The 24,857-nt window shown below is 51.8% G+C and overlaps 1 protein-coding gene across 2 annotated transcripts; it reads left to right on the forward strand.

Moving 5' to 3' along the window:
• The first annotated feature begins 8,440 nt into the window (after positions 1–8,440).
• Positions 8,441–24,297, forward strand: LOC122372699 (lachesin-like). Of its 2 annotated transcripts, none has more exons than XM_043350215.1 (8): positions 8,441–8,514; positions 17,153–17,259; positions 18,145–18,330; positions 19,651–19,897; positions 20,243–20,392; positions 21,489–21,611; positions 22,009–22,179; positions 22,539–24,297. In XM_043350215.1, the coding sequence occupies exons 1-8, from the start codon at positions 8,445–8,447 to the stop codon at positions 22,886–22,888; spliced, it is 1,404 nt and encodes a 467-aa protein (XP_043206150.1). In that variant the 5' UTR covers positions 8,441–8,444; the 3' UTR covers positions 22,889–24,297. The 2 variants fall into 2 exon arrangements, with proteins under 2 accessions (XP_043206150.1, XP_043206149.1); XM_043350214.1 differs by having other exon boundaries at positions 22,536–24,293.
• Positions 24,298–24,857: the final 560 nt, after the last annotated feature.

Here is a 24,857-nt window from a genome sequence, read left to right on the forward strand (position 1 = left end):
AAGACCACCAGGTACGGTTTAGGTAACTTTCTAGTGGAGGTCAGGTCAATGTTAGGTCAAAAAAGGTAAAATTTCAAAGTTGATAATTTGGTATAAAATGGGTATTGATTCGATGCAGTTCGTCACGGCGAGTCTAATGGTGGTCTTTGTTTTGCGCGACGTGGTCTAGAATTCCTGAAAATCGAGTTTGAAAATATGACGTCATCAATGTTGAACAGTTTTTCGCTATAACTTCGGCAAAAAAGAGGTATCGATCTCAAATTTGGTAAGTGGATAGAAGGCGGTAGGGACTATCACATGTATTCCGTTTTTTCGAGTTTCAATTTTTTTGTGTGATTTTTTTTTGCTATTATATTAAAAAAATTAGATTTTGTATTTTTTGGGGCCATAAAACTGAAACCCCCAATTACACTGCAAAATTAATAAATCCCTCTCATACATTGTCGACCGGAAGCTACCTCTTGTGAGATTATGTCTGACACTTTTGTGTGCCAAAAAGGGGAGATTTCATTTTCAGCAACGCGGCCTAATTTTCTATCGGCATTTAAATGCGATCATGGACAATGGGCATGGGCTTAAATGGGAATTTAATCGGAAATGAGAAATTTCATTGGAAATCCCACATCCTACAGGTTTAATTAACTTCGCAGGTATCATAAAAACGCCAAATAAATATCAAAAAGGGCGCCAATATGTTTTTTTCTTGTCTAGGTGATTAATACTAAACGTGAATGACCCCTAAAGGCTAATCAAGTATTCAAATGCCTTTGTTTAAACAACAACTGAACTGGTGCTATGAAGAATTGTTGAAACCGGCAATTTTTCGATCTGAAAAAAAAATAGCTTGTCCCCAACTCATAAACAAGTGACAAATTGAATAACTGAGGAAATGCAAAATCACCTATAGGTATCAATAAAAATAAAGAGACTACGCTATTAAAAAAAACAATATTTCATCTACTGAAATATTTCCTAAAATAGCTCATAAAGTGTGCGGACAAGTCCCAGCGCAATTGATTCCGGTCCGTGGGGGATCACTTTTTCGACTACCTATAGATGGAGGTGTCATACAATTTTCATTTTTCATTTGGGTGGTGGGCTGGCGGTGACCGGAGCTGGCCTCGGGGACAGATTAGCGCCGTTCGGCGGCGCCCGGACGCCTCCCGCGGCGCACGTTACGGCGTTTAGCACTGGCCGCCGCCGCTAATCCCATCAGGAAGCTGCCAACTCCGGCCCGATTCGATTCCGCCCGATGTGAGTTTTATGGCTTTTATGGAAGGGTCCATGGCAAGCCGGCGAAAACAAGAATGTCGAGCGTCAATCCCGCGCTGGGATTCATCGGTCGTGGGTTTCGGCGTGGGCCGTTGTGGAAGATGTACGTTACCTGATCTGCATCTGTGGTTAGGTGCCATTCTGAGGCCCTGCCGCTGCCCCCGGCTGGAGGATGAGATCTCGGGATTTAGGTACGCCAAAGAGCGGCGCCCAACAAACCTAAAACGATATTGGAGATCAGAAAAAAGAGAGAAGACATTCCTGCTCAGATTTAAAGGGACCCTCCCACCTTCAAAAAAGTTAATGAATTGGCATGAAAGTGATGTCGCTCGGTTCAGAAAGAGCGAAAACGAATATCTACCAAATTTCACCGAAAAATATTCACCGGTTTTCAAGATATTAGACTTTTACTTTTGTTTACTTTTTGGGATCTCCGCTGTTCCTAGCGACTTTATTTGAAAGTGCGGCATTTGTTGCGCGCAAAGCAGCATATACCACCGCGTGCTACAAAACGTTTTAGTCAAACATTTAACGGACGTTCGAGAGCCTGATGACGTCATCAGATTCCCGTAATGGTTAAGAGATAGGGACCACGCTGGTCCCACCCTGCAAGTAAAGGGAAGAAATTTCTTGAACACCATAAAGCTGCGGGGGTTGCGACCAGGATAAATGGTGGTTTCTGAGCCTGGCCGCAAACTTGGCTATCTCAACTCAAAACTAATGTTAAGGTGGGAGGGTCCCTTTAAGCGCAGTGACAACGCAAAAAATAGGTATTTTTGCCACAATGCATTACAGTGAATGATTGGCATACCTATTACCTACCTAAGTCACGTTTATTTATCTTCACCCCTCACGGTATCAAAGAGTTAAGCTAATTTGGCAAAGGGAGGAAATGAGCAAGTGTCTAAAGCATCCAGATATCTGCTGATATAAGGACAAAATCACCAGATCCATTGGGTCGGAGAGAAGCAAATACGTGGCTCAGCTATTGGACAAATTAACCTACGAGGCGCTGGGAGGGGGGGGGGGCATAAAGTTGCCCCTCTTTACGTTTTGTGAAATATCTCCAAAACCCGATGAGCTACGAGCTTGAAACGTGGCATAGCTTCAAATGAATACCTAGGCAATGTTTGATGAAAGTTTTGTGGTTATAGCACTTAAGATGACGTCACAGTGACGTCATAAAGTTTAGTCGTTTTCCGATATGGAGCGTTTCTGATGTCGCTGAGCATGAAACTGAACTGTAAATGGACTTAACAGCACCTGATAACATCCTGACACATCTAAGTACACTTCCAGCTAGTTCCTGACCAACTATCGGTCCTTTATATTTGGTCTCATGTATCGGATATATCGTGAGGAAACTTAGGAGTCGCAAATCTATAATTTAACTTATGACGTCGCTGTGATGTAATTTAAGTGGGATCAACACCACATTTGGACACAACCTTGGCTAGGTATTCAGGAATAGGTGTGCTAAGTTTCGTCTCTCTCGATGTCGTCGCGTTGCGACGATATCGTCGCTGAAGTAAAGGGGGCAACTATATGCCCCCCCCCCCCCCACCTCCCAGCGGCCGGCGGGTGGCGCGGAGGCCCAACGCGGCGGCCGCCGGGTTAAAACTATAAAATACGCTGGCTTATTCCTAAGCGACAAGCTTCGTTAAAAGGAAAAAGGACCAAAGCAACAAACTAAGCCACAGGTGCATACGAACATAGCTGGTAGGTATACAAGTGACGAACGAAAGAGAGCATAGGAAAATATGAGAAGAGAAGGGAATATAGAAGAAGACAGAACGCAACAACTCCAGAAAAGGAAAGAGCTCAAAAGAAGGAGATAGAGACGGAAATAGGAGAGAGTGAAAGAGAGAGAATGACAGCAGTAGCGGCGGAACACCTTCAGTTAAGGGAGGGGGGGGGGGGGGGGGCACTGCCGACTTGTGGTCCCATTCTTTCCATGCAACGCCCATAGGGCTAATGTTAAAATGGCAAATTCAAAGGGGGCGCGATGTCCCGGAGCCCTCCCCGTTCCGCCACGTATGAATGACAGTAATAGACAGAAATAGATAAAAAGAGCAAGAGCAAGAGCAAGAGCGAGAGCGAGAGCGAGAGCGAGAGGGAGAGGGAGAGGGAGAGGGAGAGGGAGAGGGAGAGGGAGAGGGAGAGGGAGAGGGAGAGAGAGGGAGAGAGAGAGGGAGAGAGAGAGAGAAAGAGAGAGAGAGAGAGAGAGAGAGAGAGAGAGAGAGAGAGAGAGAGAGAGAGAGAGAGAGAGAGAGAGAGAGAGAGAGAGAGAGAGAGAGAGAGAGAGAGAGAGAGAGAGAGAGAGAGAGAGAGAGAGAGAGAGAGAGAGAGAGAGAGAGAGAGAGAGAGAGAGAGAGAGAGAGAGAGAGAGAATTGGGTCGAAGAAAAGAGATGAGCTGTTCCAACGCTGGGGTAAGAAGATGGTTTTGTTTGGCTGTTTCTCTGGCACGAGCGTCGTACTATTCCGGCTGAAAGCGCACAAGCTGCCGCAAGTCATCGGACCACTCTCCTTATGCAGATTTGGTGGGCAACATTTGTCTATCTCTGTTTAGCTGGCGTCCTTTATGAAGCAGTTTCGGTTTTTGGCTTGTGAATTGATGACAGCCGAAATAGGAGAAGCCGAAATGGGAAGGGTCTCCAGATGTTTAGGTGCAGTTTGGTTCGTAACCGTTTCTGCTCTATCACAACTGTGCAGTGTGCAGTAATTATGCAAGGTACGAAAGGAGGCGACATCATTCCTTCCGGTCACTTGTGCTGAGCTATGCCCTCTGGTTATCTACCTGTCTGGTGAAATAAGAACGATTAACGGGACTTAAATAGGAAATATAGGTTTTGATAAAAAACATCCTGAAAAACTTATTCATCTCCATTAGGGCAAGCAGTGACATTGCTATACCTTCTTTTTCTCAGACCGGACGAATCCGAAAAAGACTGATATAATTCCTATCCATGCCCCATCATATGGCTCCTACTTATTTACTTACTCTCTTTTATTTTAATTTTTGACTATAACCCTTCGTGACCCGACGTGCCGAGGGCAGTTGACCTCACCCCTGGCAGACCAGTGCCCTGCCAGAATGACCTCGACCGTGGCGTCCGCGGCCATTCAGGAGTCGACTCTCTCCCATGCCAAGCCTGTCTGTGTGACCAGAGTCGAGCTGCGGTCAGCTCTGCGTCCGCCCCGACACCGGACCACTGCAACATTGACGAGACACCGGACAAGTTTCATCCGGCGCCACCAATCGATGTCCTGACAAAGGGGAGAGCCGGCCGCGCCGAGCCGCCGCGCCGCGGCCAGGTAAATAGCCTGAACTTGGCGCGCGCTGCGGCCGGCCGGCCCGCTCGTAAAGCCCGAAATTGAACAGGGAGCCGCGCTCGCCGCTCTATTAGGCTTCATGTGTGCGCCCATCTCCATAACAAGCACCCCGCATGCCATCCGATTGATTTTCGACATCACGAATGTTGAATATTTTATTGTCACGCCAGAGCTGGGTATTTATCATTCAGAGAGCAATCTCTGATCGGCCCAAGTCGATCCGTCCGTCGCGTCTCCCCCAGGAGAGGGTCACAGAGACACAGATGGGTTAATCACACACGCAGCTACGTACAAACGTGTCATCAGAGGATACTTGATAATTGAATGCCGCAACAGCTCAAAATAATGTAATCAAATCAATGTTGAAATGAAAAGCAATGTAGGGTGACTCTTGAATATCCCAAGCTTCATAAAACCATTTCAATGTAAAACACTTCACAGGTTGCAGACTAACGAGAGAAAAAAAAAATGAATGGCTCATCGTTTGAGCCTATGAATCGAATCCTTTGGCCCACCAGGGAGCCTCAACAAGCGCTACATCACACAACGTAAAAGACAGACCACAAAAATGGTAGGCTAAAAAGACCGGATTAAGTAAGCTGAAGACAGTAAGATTCAGTGAGCATTCATTGCTGATGGTAAGTGGGCACCTACTTGAGATAATGCGCAATGCAAGCATCATCGACAGACAGTGGTTCTGAAGTGGGTATATATCTCCGAAAGGATGTTTTCCCTCCGAACAGACTAAGTCCGCAAATCCCTGACCCGTAACGAAAAGTTCACAATCGTATTACCATCTTTCTGTTGCCCACTTTTCAATCAAGAACGAATAACTTTGTCCGTCCCCGATCACAACTTGGAAAAATACACAAGCGCAAAGTTTCAATTGTGTTAGTGAGGATTTTTAAGGCTCTCAGAGTGCGACCGGTTGGTACGTGATTCTCCTGCCGCCGAGGTGGACATGCCCGTCCGGTGGAGAGCTGGACCCCGAGTCCGCCCCCACACAGCGCGGCTCGGCGAGCGGTGCTGCGCGCTGGCCGGCCGACACAGAGAGCTCTGCGAACAGAGAACACCACCGCTCTGGAACATATCATACACTTCAGCAATAACTTGGCCGGCCCGGTTCGAACATGCATTATGCAGGCGGCAGCCATGGCTGGCCGAAATCCTGAACGGCATCACGCTTTGTGCGGATACCAGGCAGATAGGTATTGGGTCCGTTCGTGACCGGGAAAACATAACTCGGGGTATGAGGGAGGGCCAGGGCAGGCATAACTCGGCCGCGTCTCCAGTGACCGCCGGGGACATAACTCCATCGCCGGACCAATCGCCCTGACCCCACACAGAGAGCCACCGCCGCTCGGCGGAAGGGTCAGCTCGACCAGGCGCCGCTGACCGGCCCACGAGCGGAGGGAGGAGCGTGGTGCTTCCGACCCGGGCGCTGACCGGGCGCGGGGAGCGGGGGAGGGGAGTAGTCCTTCCGGCTCGACCGACGCGTCTCTCGGAATGTCGTCGGCGCGTTCGGCTGTTTTTCGGGAAGGGACAGTTTGACAGATCAGAGGGCGCTGCCCGGGCCACTCCCGAGGAACCGTTTCCAGTTGAGTGCGCCCGTCTCGATCGCGCCGCCCTCGGTGCCGGGACGCTCTCGACTCGGTCAGCACCCTTTCAGTGCTGTTCCGATCGCGACTCAATCAGTTGTTGCAGAGCACTGTGCACTGCACTGTGCACATCCAGTGCGTCCACTGCGGGAGAATCTTCACCTTGCTGCGGTCTCTACCATACTGCAAGTGAGCTTCATCGCATCATATCCAACACTGCTGCTTGCATCAATGCTTTTTAACTTGCGAATTTATTTCGGTTTGGTTCCGAAACATTCTTTTGGCTTTTACTGACAATTTTGTTATCAGCCACTTGACCACCATCGTGTTCAATTAAAATACCAGCAATCGTTCTTCAGCCCATCCTGTCATCCCTACCTAATTAACCCCTCAAATGCCCAAACAACGTTTTTAATATCGATACACTTTGTCTCCGAGCACAGCACATAGCCACCTCTCCGTGTCTGCAGTCACCGTATACCCTGCCCGCCGTCTGCGTCCTCGGCCCACCTCCTCACCCAGGCCCACGTCTGTCGCGTGTTGTCCATCCCGCCGCCAAACGACTGACCAGCAGCGTATAATGCCGGCCGAGCCGACAGTTTACGAGCCAATTTTCCACCGTATTTGGCCGTTATTTTAGTCCTTCAGGTTCGGCTATTGATTGCATAAGCCGCTTTATTGATACGGAGGGCGATGATGCCTCCAGCGGAGAGCCAGACGAGCCGGCGGCAGCTCACAGAACTCTCAGAACGAGCTTGGTGCCGACGACTGGGAGCCACGGGCGCTCCAGAAACTATTGAAAAGGCTTCGGCGAATTATAGTGGTGTGCGGTCTGTCTGGTCTACACTGGCCTTTGTCACAAAGGTCGCATCTGGATTTCACGCATTCATTAATTTTAAAACGTGAGCAGTACTACACTCACACGCAGAAACAGAGCAGACAGCTTCGGGCCAGGCTTATCTGTCCCGACTTATCGTTAATTGCTGAAAGACATGGCAATCGACGACAGCCAATATCAAACAGGTCTACTAATGGTAGCCGTATAACGTGACCCTTGGTGCGCCGTCCGAAGTAGGTGCATGTCCGAATTCCAAAGCTGCCGGTTGATGCTAGTTACCGATGCTTAGCATATATACAGCCTTACCAATATACAGCCGTATCATATATACGATCGCATTCCGTCTTAGAGCCATTGCTTTTAGCGTCATATCTATAAAACATCCCACTGCAGCACTGTGGTAGGTGCGCATGTCTTCAATGATTTTGACAAGACTCCACTCGGTCATTCTAAGCGTAGCACTTATCAACCTACCCTGACCGAGATCTGATATCTTACAAACGCCTCATTTATCAATATGTGGTATGTTCTAACTGAACATTGACCCAGCTCCCCCTAACTGAGCGCACATACTTATTTCCACTGTGACCCTTACAAAACGTCTAGCATTCGTACACCCAACCTTTCAGAAACAAGTGCTCCGGATCAAGGTATCAACAACTAGCAAGTGGCAGGATCACAACTTCCTCGCTATGTGTGGTTTTTAATTTGCCAATGAGATACACCATTTTAGAGTCAGCGATCCACTTCCCTCTTCCATCACCTGCCATATTCTCAGACTTATGACAACAACGGGCACCCCACGGAGTCATATTGAGCGCATTCGCGGGGAGGTTTATGCCCGCCGACTAAATTGTTGTGGCGCTGCGCTGACTCGGCGGTTCGGCTAATAGCTCATCGGCCGTGCGCCGGGGCAAATCTGCGCCACAATAGCGGGCCGCCGCCACACTCGGAATAATATCGGCACTCGGCACCGCGGCGGCCCGCGGACCGGCCTGAGACGCCCAGGAGGGCTGAGCGGGCCGCGCGACAGGGTGAGCCCCTATACTGGTACTGGAAGGGTGCCGCTATGGAATAGTTTTCAGGTTTCGTAAATTGAAGTCGATGACACTTTTTGTGTCCGCATGCTAAGAGGATATGCTATTTAAAAAAGCCTAGTACTAATTACTATTTTCCCAATTTGAATTTATGGATTAGGTCTCAAACACAGAGGGTTGCAGGCATATCGCTGATTCCCGAAAAAAAGAAACACCACAAAAGTAGGTGAAAAAATCTAAAGATAGGTCAAAGATTTGCCGTCCAAACCCAAAAGGGAGTAATGACCCGTGAGACAATGGCACGCCACAAGATTCACCAACTGTTGTCGCTAAGGACCGCTTTATTTTTTCACAGACTGGGAAAGATGCACGGCACATCGGCTCCGGTGGCGCTTCTAGCGGCACTGGCTGCTCTCTTCAGTCTTCTAACTGCAGGTGAGGCCAGGCAGACATCAGGCGTTGAACGCCGTGCCCTACTGATCAGTGGGGCATCACATGACTACAGGGCAGCACCACATCGCACTATCCAACTCGCATTCTCCAGGTTAGCTTGTAAGCACGATAAACTTAGCAGCGGGGCTATAGCTATCACGCTGTTTTTCCCATAAGCTGGGCTGCGTTACCCGTTCAAAAGCTGTTGTTTATGAGAGACGCCGCCGTTCTGAGACGACGCAGCGCTAACGGGCGTGACAGCGCCACCCGTCGAGGGCGCGTGGGCTCCCTACCGACGACCGGGAGCCTGTATCGTCCGCCCCCCCCCTCCCAGCGGAGCGAGGGGCTGTGTAAACGAGGGGTGGGCGCGCGGCGCCCGCCCCGCCCCCTCTCACACCCCACTGCACCGCTCCTTTGCATAGTATTAGCGGTGACCGGAGGGACCCTGGTGGCATGGCCGTAACGGGCCCTGGTCGCCACAGTTTTATTAAACATTCCGGTTATAGTAGCGCCGTTAACTAGTCATATGGCCAGAGCAGTAGCAATTGTTCTGCTTAATATATATTGAGTAGGAAAAACATACAGCACTATGACGAAACGCGTCCACCCATGTGCTGTATGTTTTTCCTACTCAATATATATCTAATTGTCTATACATCACTCAACATGTTATGCTTAAAACGACACCAAAGGCAATGACAGGAAATAAGGTACAACGTTCAATGCATGCCTACTTTACCCAGTTTAGTTGATTTTAGCACAGAGATTTAGCTCTGGAACTAATTCACAGTGCAGTGACGGGTAAAGCTGATACATTCATACATGCAAAATTTCAAAGTTGATGAAAGTAGCAGATAAAAAGTATACGTCTTCATCACATAGACCTTGGCATACAATAGTCGGCTAAAACAACACCGAACTTTGTAATAAGTATGCAAGCCGGCCCAACGGATCCCAATTCGCGTTGCAACGGACTGCATCAATTTTGAATTTTGTATGTATGTATGTATGTATGTATGTATGTATGTATGTATGTATGTATGTATGTATGTATGTATGTATGTATTGACACCAAAAGCCTTCCACATATGGCGTGGCGATTACGGCTTTTTTGACGACTTAATTAAAAACCCAAACGCCGGTCTGTGGCATCACAATGCTCGAAAAGGCATTGTCTTCGCTCTTGTTATCCGGCTGAACTCCCAAAGGCAGACTAAAAATGCGTAAATTTCCATCTGACAATCACCTTCTTAGCATTCGTCAGAAAACGCACATGCCCAGACTCTGTGAGAGAAGCGCAGCTCGTCCCTCCCTTTGATTGGTTTCCGTGACCCAGTCTGGTAATTTATCCGTGTATCCCTCCGTTCCTCCGATCGCCGTCTCCTGTGGCACCATCTCGGGTGGCCGAGCACATTGAGCCCGGGGCGGGGAGGGAGGGGAGGGCCCGGCGCGGGAGGGGGGGGGGGCGCAGGCTGAGATAGCCGCCGGCAGCGACGAGCGCCAGCTGCTGCCGTCGCGCCCAATCTCGATATATAATAACCTCTATCGACTTGACGTGGCCGGGGCGACACAGGCGCCGTACAAATCCCCGCCGCAATCGGGCCCGCTGAAATAATGCCGGCTCTATGCGCCCGCCAGGCGCCGCCCACCTGATTGATGTCGGCTCGCATGACCCTTTTTTGTGTACAAAATAATTGGATGGCCGGAGGCTGTTCGGCCGCGGCCACCGGGCGTCGTTGATGCGCCATCTCTTGTCACTGACGCGCCGGGCCGGCTGCGGGCGGCGGCGACGAATATTGGCGCACCTCGACCGCCGCCGCCGCCAACCGATTCCGGACATGTGGCGAGCGCATTATCCAATTATGCAAATATTTTAATAGAATAATACGGCCTGATCAAAAATAAATGTGTGGAAAGTTTGACGAGAATGCTAATAAGTTAGACGGGAATGAGTTAGGGGTGCATTGAGATACGATGGTGGCTGTCGACACGGATAAGTTGTTCTAAGTTTCTTGGCTAACAGTGCCTAAACAGCAGATAAATATAAATATAGATCGATACTGAATTATATTCCGAAGCATCGTGACACCAGGGTACTACAACAAAATGATCAAAATATTGCTCAAAGCTACGTAAAGAAATACTGAAAAAACTGTTTGGACAGAAGACCATCCGCAGCATTTATCAAACCACCATTGCAATATTTCAGATAAATTGAGCAGCCTAATTCTTTAAAATTGAACATGATGTTGCTTCAACGGAACATGAAGGCGTTCAAATCCATACGCCACCATAATTTCAGAGGACAAAACTCCCGGGGAATACAGCGTCTAACGAGCATTGTATAACTATGACCCGTCAGCAGAATAGCACGTTTTACTTCTATTTGCTGTTGTCAGGCAGCAAACAGAAGTCAGCCAGTAAACTGCTGACCTTCACGAAGCGGGTCACTCGCCGTCGAAAGCACCTGTTGTAACACAATAATTCCTTAAAAGAGTTATCTCTGACATGCCACTGACCCACTCCAGATCCATCACGACCCGGCCCAACTAACTCAAAACGCTATACGATGACGAATCCCCGGCTCTGTAACAACCATCTCTCAGTCAGAGCCGGTGGTCAGTTCATCTGCCGCAGCTCGGCCGTCCTCACACATGGTCGTTTTCACATCATTTGGGCACGGACGAGGCCGCTGTGGACGGCAATATCTCTCGCCGGCCGGCAGGACTCCATCAGACGGAGACGCATGTACGCGGCGTCTGGGCGGCGTCCTCACACTCGGCTGCGCCCGACTGCGATGAAGCGGTTCGTCGACCGGCGATACTTCAGCCAACTGTCTGCCAACAATGGCCGGACGCGAAATAAACACGGCCATTGCCGGGCGCGGCGGCGGCCCGTGCCGTGACCTGACGCAGTGCAGCTGACTGGTGGGGGGTATTTGAGGTGGCGATCGGTCCACAGGTGGCCGCATGTGTCGCTCGCGTCGGATGAAGGTGGCAGTGATGTTGTTATTAGGATGCAATTTACAGTTAAAAAGATCCTTAGACTTAGTGGATGTGGCACAGAAGAGCTGGTTATACAAATGAGGGAAAACAATTTGCAAAATGTTTACAAACTTGTATGATCAAGAATCAATTATTTATTTTGCATTGCAAGAACGGGGCTAACAAATTAGCGCGGTACAAGGCACCAAGGGAATGCAATGAGGCTGTACCTAAATCTTATGTGTGTATAATCATTAATCATACATGCTATGCCATTGCAGCCGATCTAGCATCAGACGACATCGACAGAATTGTAAATGTCAGCAGGTCAGGGTGCACTGCAAGGACACATGCACACGTAAATATTGATACTGGCATACCCGATAGAGAGAGACTGAGGGTTTGGGCCAAACCCTCAGTCTCTCTCCGTCAGTCTCTATCAAAGGTCAATTCGGTCAGAGAGCTAGCACAGGAATGAAACTGCACGACACCGGTCGCAGTTATGTCCCTCCTTTCAGTCCCTTTCAGCCTCCCCTTCCCTTCGGACTGGCCGGGCGCGGCGGTCTGGCGACTGCTGAGCCGATTCCAGTCACGGCCTGCAAGTGTCCGGCACGGCGGCAGACAGAGCTGCTGAGAGTAAGCCACGAGAGGGAGCCTGCACACTCGCACAGACAGTAGCTGCCGATGCTGCAGCGACAGAGCTGGCGAGGGAAGGCCGCTGGGCTGACACCAGCTGCCGAGCGTAAGCCACAGTCTGAGGGGCGCCCAAGAGGGAGGTAAGAGAGACAGGCTCCGTCTCGGGGCGCCGGACGGAGGGAGAGGGACAGGCTATGTCGCATGCCGCCGGACACGGAGTTAGGGCCAGGCTTCATCTCGGCGCCGGACAGGGGAACAGGATAGGCTCCGTCTCGGCGCGCCGTACAGGGGAACAGGATAGGCCCGTCTCGTGGCGCCGCTCGGTCCCAGGAGACCGGCTCGGTTATTGGCAGCCCGAGATCGAGACGGGGCGGGCAGAAGCGTCGGGAAACCTGACGGGATTGGGAGACCTCTGTCCCCTCAGATTCCCACTCTCATCTCATTCCCTGACTCTCGCAGCCTCTAATTTTCCATTCGTTATTCTTTCGCGCAATAATCTTAAGCCCGGGGCAAAATGACCGATACCTTGACAGCAGTCTACACAGACATGCAGTTCATGTGCTGCACGAACTGTTGCACTCCACGCGTCGTTCTAATTTATTCGCCCCATCTATCACCCGCGGATTATAATCGTCTGCTACGTGTAAGCTGAGGAGTTCATGCAGATCCTGTGTCCGTGCCTCGATATATCATGGTGCCGAGTCCAAAGCCAGACAAAGAGGCGGCCAGCGAGGCGAGCCAGCACCTCTCGGACAGCATCTGTCAGAAAGTACTGCATCCAGCGCCGTCAAAGGATAGCCGTCCGGTCTGCCACACTGATAAGAGATTGCTTGGTCATTATCACATCTGTGCAGTGTCTGTGTTATCAACAAGCGAATGAAAGGCTTAGACAACGATAGTCAGACAATCAACGTCACTTGATGTGATGAGGGTGGTCTCATTAGAGCCTTACCATCTCAGCACCACCAAATAAATATTGGATTTCAGACGGATGAACATACAACCCTTATGCCTGCATGAAAAGTAAATAATGAATATGTTTAGCTCTTTACAAGTATCTAAAAAAAAAAACTGTATGGCATTTTTGATGAACTGGCCTAACCACAATTCAATTTGTGTTCTGTTTTGACCTGCGGTGGGCTGAGTTACGGCCGGCTGTTTGGCCACTGACCACCGGCTGGCCGCTGCCCTCTGTCCGGCCCCAAGCCCCCACTACCAACACACACGGACGGGGCGAGGGCAGGCCTGGTTTACGTCTGGTGCGGATGAATATCTACCTTGTTAGCCGGCCATAATTCAATACTCTCCCTTTTGGGCTGATTATGATAGGTCAATTTGTCGGCGGGCGTCTGGGGTATCGCGCGGGGCCGGCTGGCCACGCGGCTAACTCTGGGGGCGGCGCCGACCGGACAAAAATATCAGCGTGGTATGATCGCACATATACACAGAGTGCTGTCGGGCAGACAGGTTCCGTCAACACAGTGTCAGACCTATCAATCATAAACATCAAGCTACGTCTGTGCCAAATTTCAAGGACCTGCCCTTCGAGACTTATCATTTTACCACTATAAACCATAACCTATCGGCTACGCATTTCGGTGCTCTCTGACCCCCGCGGGTCCCCCGGCGCTCGGCGCTGCTCCGTTGCGGCGCGGGCCGCCGCCCCCCCCCCCTGCTCCGCTCTGATTAGGACAGCGCGGCCGCCGGCGCCCGCCGCCAGCTGCCCCGGCTCCAATAACGCGCAGGCACGCGGCAAGGTGCGATTTTCCAGTCGGCTGCCTGATGAGTGCTGATCATTCGACTGGAGACGGGGGTGGACGGCCCGACGGACGGGGAGGACGGCTCGTCACACGGGACTCGGGAGGACGGCCCGTCACACGGGACTCGGGAGGACGGGCCTGTTAGACTGGGAGGATGGCCTGACGTATGTACGGGAGGACGGGTCTGACGGACGGGGAGGACGGCTTGACGGACGGGGAGGACGGCCTGCCAAACGGAACTCCGGAGGACGTGCCTGTTAGACCGGGAGGATAGCCTGACGTACGGGGAGGACGGGTCTGGTCTGACGGACGGGGAGGATGACCTGACGGACCGGGAGGATGGCCCGGCGGACTGGGAGGACGGGTCTGACGAACGAGGAGGATGGCCTGACGGACCGGGAGGACAGGTCTGGCGGATGGGGGCTGGTGACAGTCTGGGTGAATTGTGACAGATCTGTCACACTGGACAGAATGGAGACGATTCTGACAGACAGATTCTGATAGCAACAGGCTTGACAGATCCGGCCGTTAGAACGGGGGTGATGATGAAAAAGGAAAGAGAAAGATTAATTGAGAATTTCTTTTATAGAAAGACAGAAAAGCTTTGTCAAATGTATGAGAGAGTCTGGTACACGTCTACTTCAAAATTCACCTCGTCAAAACTCAGAAAAATGTGTTTTATTACGTAAAGCGAAGCTAAATAACCATCAAATTATCGGTCCAAATCAACGCATAACACTCCCTCGTCCCTTTTACACGGATTAATAAGCTGGTTCGAATTAATTGCCAGTTTCTGGCCTCGATGTTGAGATAAACGGCGGCGCACGGCCGATCAGCACCGTTCGACATCAGCTGGCAGGTTGTTGGGACGCTGACGAATTTAGTCGCTCCATCAGGATTGCTATTGATGGCCTGAGAGCCTGCGGCGATTATTGGCGAGCCGCTGTTGATTTACGGCCTTTAATCTTGTGTCCGACGACGAACCGGCCGACAAACGACGGGATCGCGCTGCGGAATGAAATCAAACATCCCATCATCGGAGAACGCTCACCGGCCACTGACGGAGAGCGGGCGGAACCGCAGAGACGGTCGACTTTGCTCCGATGCGACTCAGCCGCCACACGGTGAGACCGGTAGACAAAACACGGGTGAGATAGATAAAGCTGGTTGACACTACCCTTCACAACTCCCCAGAGTAGCTGTTATGTACTGACAAAGCACATTCCAGAAGGAAGGCATTTCTGCATCTTCGATGGTCACCTTGATGTTTAGGAATAGAGTGAATAACGCAAACATTGCTGAACGGGTTATGGACAACGCAACTGCTGCATTATCTTCTATGGTCAAAACACCCCATCTCCTGACGGCACGCTCTCAGTCAGCTCACCACACTGCGATCCGACCCGTCGATCAGAGGTCATCTAACGAGCGCCACCGGGCCGTGTCGGCGTGGCCTCGTTGGGCGGCTGGGGCGCGTGTCTGTCCGACGGACGGTGCCGCTCGGCCCCGGGGGAGCGGTCGGGGCGCTGTGTCAGCTCCGTCAGCCGCCGTTCACCGCCGGCCGCCGCCGACCGCTCATTACCCGCCATTAGTGGCGCGAGACGCCGCGCATTGTCACCGGCGCGCCGCCACCGCCGCCCAAACGTCAGCGGAGCGCCGTAATTGTGGCCGGCGCCGGCTATTGACACGTGGTGGGCGAATTGACCGGGCGAGACGGCGCTGAGAAGACGAAGACGGCGCTGGGACGACAGAGATGGATCGGCGGCAAGACGGGCCGCAGAGGAGAGGATCCAGCTGAGAAGATTGACAGTTTCGTTTTGAACAGCAGGCGGATTTCGTCACGGCCAATGAAAATCTGATGACAGTTCGATAGACAGGCTTTGTCATTGAACGGGAAGTATCTAACGTGTCATCTCAGTTTCCTTTTCAGCTTTCATTGCAAGTTCAAAAGTAAACTTTTATTTTAATTTCCAAATCCTCCCCTTCGTTACTTGTCTCCTTCAGTTAACTGCTTGACTCAGAATCATTAATATGCATACGTGTGCCCTCCCTCTTCCCTTGTTTCTCGTTTCCATCTCTCATTTTCTCTGACCTTGTTCGGCCCCGTGCATCTATCAATACGGAGAGAGTAGGAGAAAACAGCGCAGTGTCGCCTCTCTCCCTCTCCCAGCGCCCCCGGACCTGGCCCTCCCCTCCAGCTTTGTTTGTCGACCCATCATTCGAACACAGGATTCCAATGGCTGCCGGCAGGGCACAGTGCAGAACGCACAGCCGGCGGCGGCACTTTAAATCATATTGATTAGCTCGCTAAGCCGGGGATAGCGTTAAATAACAGAGACGTGGGACCGACAGCACCGGCGCCCAACAGTCGTCCATATTCATCCAATAATCAACCATTAAATTAATCTATAAAGTTGTGGCCCTTATGTGTCCAATCTTTTATAGGCCAACGCCCAACGGCTCCTCTCCATGCTGAAGTATCCTGTCCCTGTTCCTTCCACACACAATCATTGTCTCGCTCCTTGGCAAGCAACCCCGCAACGCCGCTCGTATGGAGAAAACGAAGGGAGGTTTTGTTTCGGAGGCGACAAGTGCAAAGTAAATAGACACCTCGGATCAGGAATAATAATTCTGCGTCTCCCTAGAGCAGGCTATGCCGGGGAAAATCAACATGCTTAGCGGAGCCGGGCGCCGTGGCACGTCCGACTCGCCACGGCGGACGTTCTAACACAGCGGATAGCGGCAGCACTATCTCACCCTCCCGATGCTTACCAATAATGAATTATTTCATAGCTTATGTTCAAGATTTCAACGAAGTCCAACTAACATGCTTTGTATTATCACGTAATAAAGGATTTATAATGTTGGAATGCAATATGCGATTGTTGTATCTACTATCGAGATTCACTTGTTATTATCACAAAGGTGTAAATTTGCAGGAAAAGCCAAGATTCAGGCTCAAAGTGAAAGGTAAACGTCCGGACATCATTTTTCCTCTGTAGTGACCGCCGTCGTGTGCCGGCTGCTGCAAAGTAATCGAGCGACGGCCGCTCTGAGGCCAGACCAGTGTGTTGCGGCACAGCATCCAGCAGGCGCTCGTACCTGCTGACATCTAGTGAGCGAATCACCAACCAACACCTGCGCTCGGAGGTTGGCCAATGGCCATGACTAGCGCGTTTGTAGGGCACTCAGAGCCCGACTCCGACCGATGGGGTTGTTTTATCAAGAGGCCGACTCTGATCGATGTTTGTTTGTCCACAGTGCACGCCGTGCGGCCAATGTTTGTGGAGTCACTGAAGAACCTCACGGTGCCCATCGGCCGAGACGCCACCTTCACCTGCGTGGTCCGCCACCTCGGAGGATATCGCGTAAGTAGCCGCTGACGCCAAATGACGGCGCCAAATGAAAACTCAATTATCACTGTTCTGTGAGTAAATAAAAACAAGGAACCAATAATGCCTACCACATGCCGGATCCAAGCACTCGACTCTCTCAATCAATCAATCCCCCACCCGCCCCCGGCGCTGAACTGTCAGAGCTCTCACAGTAAGCCGTCACATCTGGGCGCCGTCGGACTATATTGAAGCCCACTCGCTTTGCCTGGTCTGGCCATATTCACCACATCGGCGGCCGCACATGGTTGATTGAGCTATCTATCACGTCTGACCGGCCGGCGCGACGCTCCACACTCCAGAGAGAAGCGCTCTGGAGCCGACGGCACAGGTGCCGAGAGTGGGACGCTCGCCTGATAATGGACCAAGATTGATGAACTCGGCCCGTGAATAATTAATTAATGTCATCGAGCATTGTTCTAGACTCATGTTGAACAGCATAATGCATTGATTGGGAGGCCGTCTAGTCTAGGTGGTCGGATGTGCGCTTGTCGGTAGCTGGTGTAGTTGCCAGTGGTTCTCTGGGCATGTCGAGGGACAGTGCTGTGGACACGCCGAGGCCAGTAGTGATGATTTGTGCGGATCTGTCGGAAGTCGTAGCACAGCTCGATAGACATGTCGGGAGTTTTATTTTAACAGTAATATTCTGTGGACTTGCCATCGCTACCAGGCCATGGCAGCGATGACAAAATCACAGAATAGTATAGCTGGTAGTACCGGACATTAATTCCTTGACAAAGCGTCTTCAACACAGCCCAGGAAAGAGACACTTCAAATACCATCATATTCATCACCTACCGCTAATCCTCCGTAACCAGTTTTACACTGCGATGTTGATTACTTTCTGTTATCTGACCGCAGGTCGGGTGGGTGAAGGCGGATTCCAAGGCGATTCAGGCGATTCACACGCACGTCATCACACATAACCCGCGTGTGCGGGTGTCTCACCGGGACCAGACCACGTGGAACCTGCACATCAACCAGGTGCAGGAGGAGGACCGGGGCACCTACATGTGCCAGATCAACTACGACCCCATGATGAGTCAGGTGAGAGTGGTATGAGCTAATGAGTCTCAGTTAGGTGAGTGGAGTGGGGAATAATCAGCAATCACCAATGAATCGTATAAAGAGAGAGATACGGAACATGAACTGTGACTCCAAGGTAGTCAGGTCGGTGGTATGAAGAGCAGCTTACGAGTGAATGAAGTTGGTGAGTCGGGCCAGGCGCACATCGGTAAGTGAGGTGGGTGCAGCGTACAAATAAATCGGACTCCATTGTTAGTCAAGTAAGTGAGAAACCGATAAACTGCGCGCAGTCGGCAATCAGGTGAGTGGTGGTACACGGTAACAGCGGAGCGTTCAGAACACTGCAGAGTGCAGAATGAGACCACCCACATTATGGGTGGTCTAAGGCTTACAAAAATCTGAATGACTATGAACAAAGGGTACGAATGGTTGTATTAGGGCAGGCAAAAATTGATTCTTTTCTTCATAATACCTAACCAATGATATAAAATTAAAAATGCCAGAAGAATAAATAATTTAAGGGTTCATACTAGCTACTTAACGAAATTTCTTCATGCATATCGTTCATCGCCGCACAGACAGACAGTTAATTTATGAAACATGTCCGCGTTAATTCATGAGATGAGCGCAGGATCCCGGGCACGCTCTGTCTTCTGTTGGACGTCACGTTTGCTGCCTTTGTATGCCGTCCAAGCGTGATTCGGACGTATATCATAAATCTAAGCGGCTCCTGCAGTGGATGTGGATGGACGGAATACTAATCTCCGCGACTCTGGAAAAGTGACTGCGAGAGCCACATTGACCTGTCTGCTAACAGCGCCCTGCGCCGGTGAAACACGACCTAATGGACACGCATACCGAGCCATCACAGCAGATATGAGTCTGACGTTCTCAACGTCATAAATAGGATGGAAAGAAACCTGACACTGTGTATGAAAGGTACCCAACATCGACAAAGATCAAAGTACCTACCTACGTCATCCACGACCCTCAGTGCAATTAAACTCGTTTTTTCCGATCCATCATGTAAAGATCAGAATATAATTTCGTACCTATGAAATCGAAGCTTCTGGGTGTTACAGAATATGCTGGCCTCTGAAAAACGAAAGCCATTGGAAACGGTGGAAGGCGGAAACACATCGACTGTATAGAAATGCGGCACGTCCTATTCCAACCAATTTTCTACAACTGTCACAGACTCACAGTCACCCCGATTTCGATCAACAAAACTAACTTGCAATGCGCTTGCACACCAGCCACAGCACCACACTCGTCATCTTCGCTCGAATACATCGTACCACATTCATCTCAGAACCCTAACCGTTCGCATTTCCCCACCAGTACGGCGTGCTCGAGGTGGTGGTACCCCCGGACATCATCAGCGACCAGTCGTCGGGCGACCTGACGATCCCCGAGGGCGGCAGCGGCGAGCTGCGATGTAAGGCGCGCGGCTACCCGACTCCGGTCATCACCTGGCGCCGGGAGGACGGTCGACCGATCGCCGTGTCCCGTCGGCAGCCGAGCGGCGGCGACTGGCAGAACGGCGGCGGCTGGAGAGACGTGGACGGCGTGCTCCGACAGGACGGAGGTGAGCGACGGGACCAGGCGTGCTCCGACAGGACGGAGGTGAGCGACGGGACCAGGCGTGCTTCGACAGGACGGAGGTGAGCGACGGGCGACCGGGTCACCGGAGGAGGGTCTGTCTGTGCGGAGCCAGAGGCTCCTGTCCGTGCCTGTCCATATCAATATCCAAGGCCACGTCTGTCTAATGTCTAGGCCAGTCTAGGCATGGTTAATGAAACTCATTGACCATGACGCAGCGTTTTGGGCAGCGTCACAAGCGTCAGCAGCGTGCAAGCGAACTGAAGCAGCTGTGTAGCAGCTGCCCCAATGACAGTAGACGTTCTATCTGACCACTGTTACACACTTACAGCCCGCGAGCCACCGTACGAAGCCACAGAGTACCGGGGCGAGGTGCTGCCGCTGGACAAGGTGCGACGCTCCGATACTGGCTACTACCTCTGTATCGCCAGCAACGGCCTGCCGCCCAGCGTCTCCAAGAAGATCAAACTCGAGGTGCACTGTGAGTTGGACCCCTCGGCGCTGATTGCCAGTATCGATACGGTCGTACACGCCAAGTACTGGTGCTTTTACATAATCGAGAATAGCTGTAACTATTTGTCTTCTGCTGCAATTGAAACCCTGTTGTTCCGGACACTTTTGTTGTACACTTCTTTAGAGGCGGCCGGCCACCGCCCGCTGACTGTGCATCCATCTTTTCTGCGCCAGCCGGCCGCCCACATACGCGGTAAAATTCAGCAGCCGCCACGCCCGCGGCCCCGCCCGGCCGACTTCATACGACTTTGTTGACTTTATTCCAGCCATGTTCCGGACCGGATCTGTTTTCTTTCCAAACACTTGCGCCCTGTCTCGCGCGATGACCCTTATTCCAGAACAGAAAACAACACTGTGTAATGTGGCTGACGGCACGTAGTGGGACGCTGCCGGGGGTGTGGGGACAGTGCGGCGCCCACTGGCCATCCCGCCCCCTCCTCCCCTCACCCGGGCAACAGGTCAGCCGGTCATCGGCGTCGGCGGCGACCCTCGTCGACCCGTCGTCGACCCGTCCCCCCACGTCCGCGCCGGCCCAATTCCCACCGCGCTCGCTCAGTCACGTCGAGAGTCTTAAAATTCTGACAGTGGCTGGTCGCTTGTCCGCCGCGAGGCCTAAACCAATTTGCCAGAGGGCCCGAATACGGATTTAAAGTTCACATATTTATCTAGTAGGTCGACGGAGCCAGCCGGCTATGGTTAGTGGCATGAGAAGAGCGGTAGGATTAGAATGGGTGCGGGAAAATAATCCCCTGACTTTTTGTGCACAAGCCAAGCCAGAACTCAACGAGGCAAATGATTTCAGCAGTGAGGAAAAAAATTCAGCAGTGCCCAAACAAGTAAATTTTCCCTTTTCCATAAGCCAACAAATTCCACTTATCCCTAAAACTAAACGATATCCAAATCGAATCCCAAGCAACAGAAGCAGCGAACGTTTCGCCCTTCACATCCGCCGACCGCGCCGACCGCACATTCGCGTCATCCCAACGCCACCGACGCCCAATGCTGCAATTGCTCCCGATTGCCGCCCATTGTGCCCATTATGACCGGCTCTTTTGTGTTCTCAGTCCACCCGGTGGTGCAGGTGCCCACCCAGCTGATCGGCGTGCCCCTGTGGACTGATGTCACCCTGCGCTGTCACGTGGAGGCACTGCCCAAGTCCATCAACTACTGGAACAAAGAGCCTGGAGGTGAGAGCGTGCGTCCAGGAGGTGAGAGAGGTGTGACTGGGAGGTTAGAAAGAAGCGACCGGGAGGTGAAAGCGCTGCGAACGGCCCGGAGACGGCCAGTCCGTCCGATGGGCGGCTGCTGCTTATTTCGTGTGGTGTGCCGTCATGCTTTTTTAGTCCAGGCTGCTTGTGTGTTATTCGTATTGCTTATCAATAGGGCCCGATACACACATAATGTATGTTTGTGGACTTAAAAGCTATAGTCAAATTTGGTTACGATCTGCATTTAGGTTCTACCGATTAATCTGGGCTATATCGCAAGCCCACACAGTTGAGTAGATTTGCCGACATGCTATGAGCACATTCACTGTACACCCATCCTCTGATCAGTTTTCTCACCACCATGACGTCGCCCCAGGTCCGATTCTGATCGCCAACGACCGTCTGAACATCACTGAGGAGCGCGACACCGAGTACTCGCTGTGGATGACGCTCACCATCCACACGTTCGACCTGTCCGACGCCGGCGACTACGTGTGCACGGCCAAAAACTCCATCGGCGAGGTGCAGAGCACCATACAGGTGTATGGTGAGTACCACGACGGAGTAATAGCTATCGTACACCATACAGCAGTACACAGCATGGGGTACGGTTAGTAGGGCGACCCACAGCAATGACCACCATACAGGTACCTGGTACATGATGAGCGAGCATCATAGCCGTAGGGGAAATAAATCGTTTTCTTAGGTTTTACTTTTCTGGATCTTGTTAATAATTCCAAATACCAAATTGCATACACAAAATGGATTCAAGAGACTGCGAGAATCTTGAACACCCAAATCTTGAGCCAATGAACTGTCACGCCAACCTCCAGCCGTTTGCCGCTTCGCCTCTGGCAGCTCTGTTGCTACCGCTGACTTCACCGGCCGCCCGTTTGCCACCAGCAGAGATCCGGCCGAGGGAGCCGGGTACACCGGCGGCTGAGGTGGACACAGAGCTCACCTACCAGACGCCCGGCGAGGAGCAGGCGCCGCCGCGGACCGGCCTGGAGCGGGACCAGAGCCGCGGAGCGCGGAGAGACCCGCCGTTCTCGGCCGGAGAGGAGGGAGGTCGGCGTCGGACGGCCGGCGGCCGGCAGCGTCAGCCCAGCCGGGAGACAGGGAGCGAGCCTGGAGCCGGCGCGGAGCCGGTCAGCTCCGGAGCGGCTGCCGCCGGACCCTGGCTGCTGCTGATGGTCACAGCACTCCTGTCCTCCAGTCTGCTGAGACCGAGCGTCCCCGACCGCCGGCACTGGTGAGGGTTCGTCAGGGGCACCGCGACCTCCGCAGGGTCAGCGGTTAGAGTGTGACTCCTCAACCAGCGAGGAGCGACAGTGAACACACGGGTATCGTGCTGGGGACGGGAACGTCATACATGTGATACAGCAGAGCCGAAGACCGAATGAGTGGCGATGCAGTTGACTTGTCGTTGGACTGTCGTTGAACACAGGACAGAGGCTAGTCACCAGTAGTCGGTAGACCCAGGCAGAACGGTAGGATGGTGTGCTCACTGGTAAAAACGGAGAAGACGGTAACTAGAACTATGGTGTGCGTTGAGAATATGCTGAGAGAAACGACATGGAACTGATGGAGCGCGATAATGATCGTCAATGCTTAATATTGCATTAAGCTCGATCAGGGGTCACTGTTGGTCAATAGACAAGTTCAGCCGACACAGCAGTCAGGACGTTGAGCCGAGCATGGGACAGCCGGACTCGCCATGAACAGGTTTGCTGACGGACCTTAGTCATAGGTTGGCGGTCGACGGACAAGTGCCGGGCCTGCCTCACCGACTGTCGCGGTGTGAGGCAGATCACGCTAGGTCGGGTTAGGTCGGGTCGGGTCAGGTCGGGTGGACCAGCCGCTCCATAACGGTTACATGTCCGCGGCGGTCACCACCATTCACAAAAGACAGATACCCCGTACCCGGTCCGAGTTTTGCTTCAGAAGCAACCCGCTCTTCAAGATCCAAAACCGTCTTGTTTAACAACGACGTTTATTCCTATACGAATTACAAACCAACTAGTCACCAGTTTTAAATATCCTCAATCTGCCCTCTAATTGCTGAGCCTTGACTTTCCCTTTGGATAGCGATAGGTGACCTGTCCTCGCTTGGCGTCGCGAATCGTACACATGAAATGTGCGTGAGTGCTTCCTCACGAGCGAATGATCGTGCCATACGTATGAGGGTGTGCAGGTGTGTGCGCACTTCGGAGAGAACTTTAACTTCCATCATGCAGCAAATCCCTATAGGATGACACGAGCGGGACTTCAATCGCTCTTCGTAGAAAGGGAGCATGCCACAGACCATCCTTATCTGAAAATATCTACGCACGGTGTCGTTAATGTACATTGTTATCCATGCTTGTTCGTGTGATGTTGGCCGGTTGGGTTCCTGGAACCATGAACTCCGGATGGTGTGGCAGAACGGAATCCTTGAGCCGTTGCTCGGCATCAATTGTATAAGAGTTTGGGGAATAAGACCATCTCATACCGTAGCGTGACTACGGAGACTCGCGGGCATATGTAACCAAATTGTTGCGGAAGAGAGGGCCAGGTTAGATGTGACCAATAAAAGTTTACCATACGTTACTGATTATCACATGCATGCCGCTGTGTTTGTCCTGTTGTAAGCTTTCACAGCTTCAATACAATGAATTAATGTGATGCAAGTGTTTGAGTGGCTTGTGCCGAGAGTTTAAAATTATATCAAAGAGCAATGCGATAACTACGTAATGGACTGAACTATCCCTCACAGAACTAAAAGCAACAGGACTAATTGTCCGCCTGCCGAAGCCCGGGCGCCCGTCCATGTCCCTCCATCTGCCCCGGTTTGCCATCAGGTGGTCCGGTGCGTACCCACCAGCTGTGCCGCGCCGGGCAGCGGACCGGCTGTTTTTCAAAGTTGGCCGCCGTACCGGTTGGCGCCGATGGCTCAATCTGAGCCGATATTGGCGATATTGAGGCGAACCTCCGCCGGTCGGGCACCCGTGCGGCCATCACCGGCGACCACCGCCGACCGAAACAAGCCCCACTAATCCTCCAGGACTCCGACCGCGGCCACAATATGCAGCGCAAGTGTCGGTGCTTTGAGGTTATTTAACGCTGTACGCTCGAATGAATTTGGACATAATGTTTAGATGCACATTCAAGATCTTCATATTTATGGAACGGGAAGTACTATGTAAAATGTGCAACCATATGATTTACACTATGTAGTAATTTAGT

This window comes from Amphibalanus amphitrite, unplaced genomic scaffold, assembly GCF_019059575.1.
Source record: "Amphibalanus amphitrite isolate SeventyFive unplaced genomic scaffold, NRLGWU_Aamphi_draft 001388F_arrow, whole genome shotgun sequence".
NCBI lineage: Eukaryota > Metazoa > Arthropoda > Thecostraca > Balanomorpha > Balanidae > Amphibalanus > Amphibalanus amphitrite.

Excerpts from the sequence above, each read along its gene's own strand:
- LOC122372699 (XM_043350214.1), top strand. The coding sequence starts at position 8,445 with ATGCACGGCACATCGGCTCCGGTGGCGCTTCTAGCGGCACTGGCTGCT. Across the intron at positions 8,515-17,152 it reads CTTCAGTCTTCTAACTGCAG|TGCACGCCGTGCGGCCAATG; the intron begins GTGAGGCCAGGC and ends GTTTGTCCACAG. Across the intron at positions 18,331-19,650 it reads ACGACCCCATGATGAGTCAG|TACGGCGTGCTCGAGGTGGT; the intron begins GTGAGAGTGGTA and ends TTTCCCCACCAG.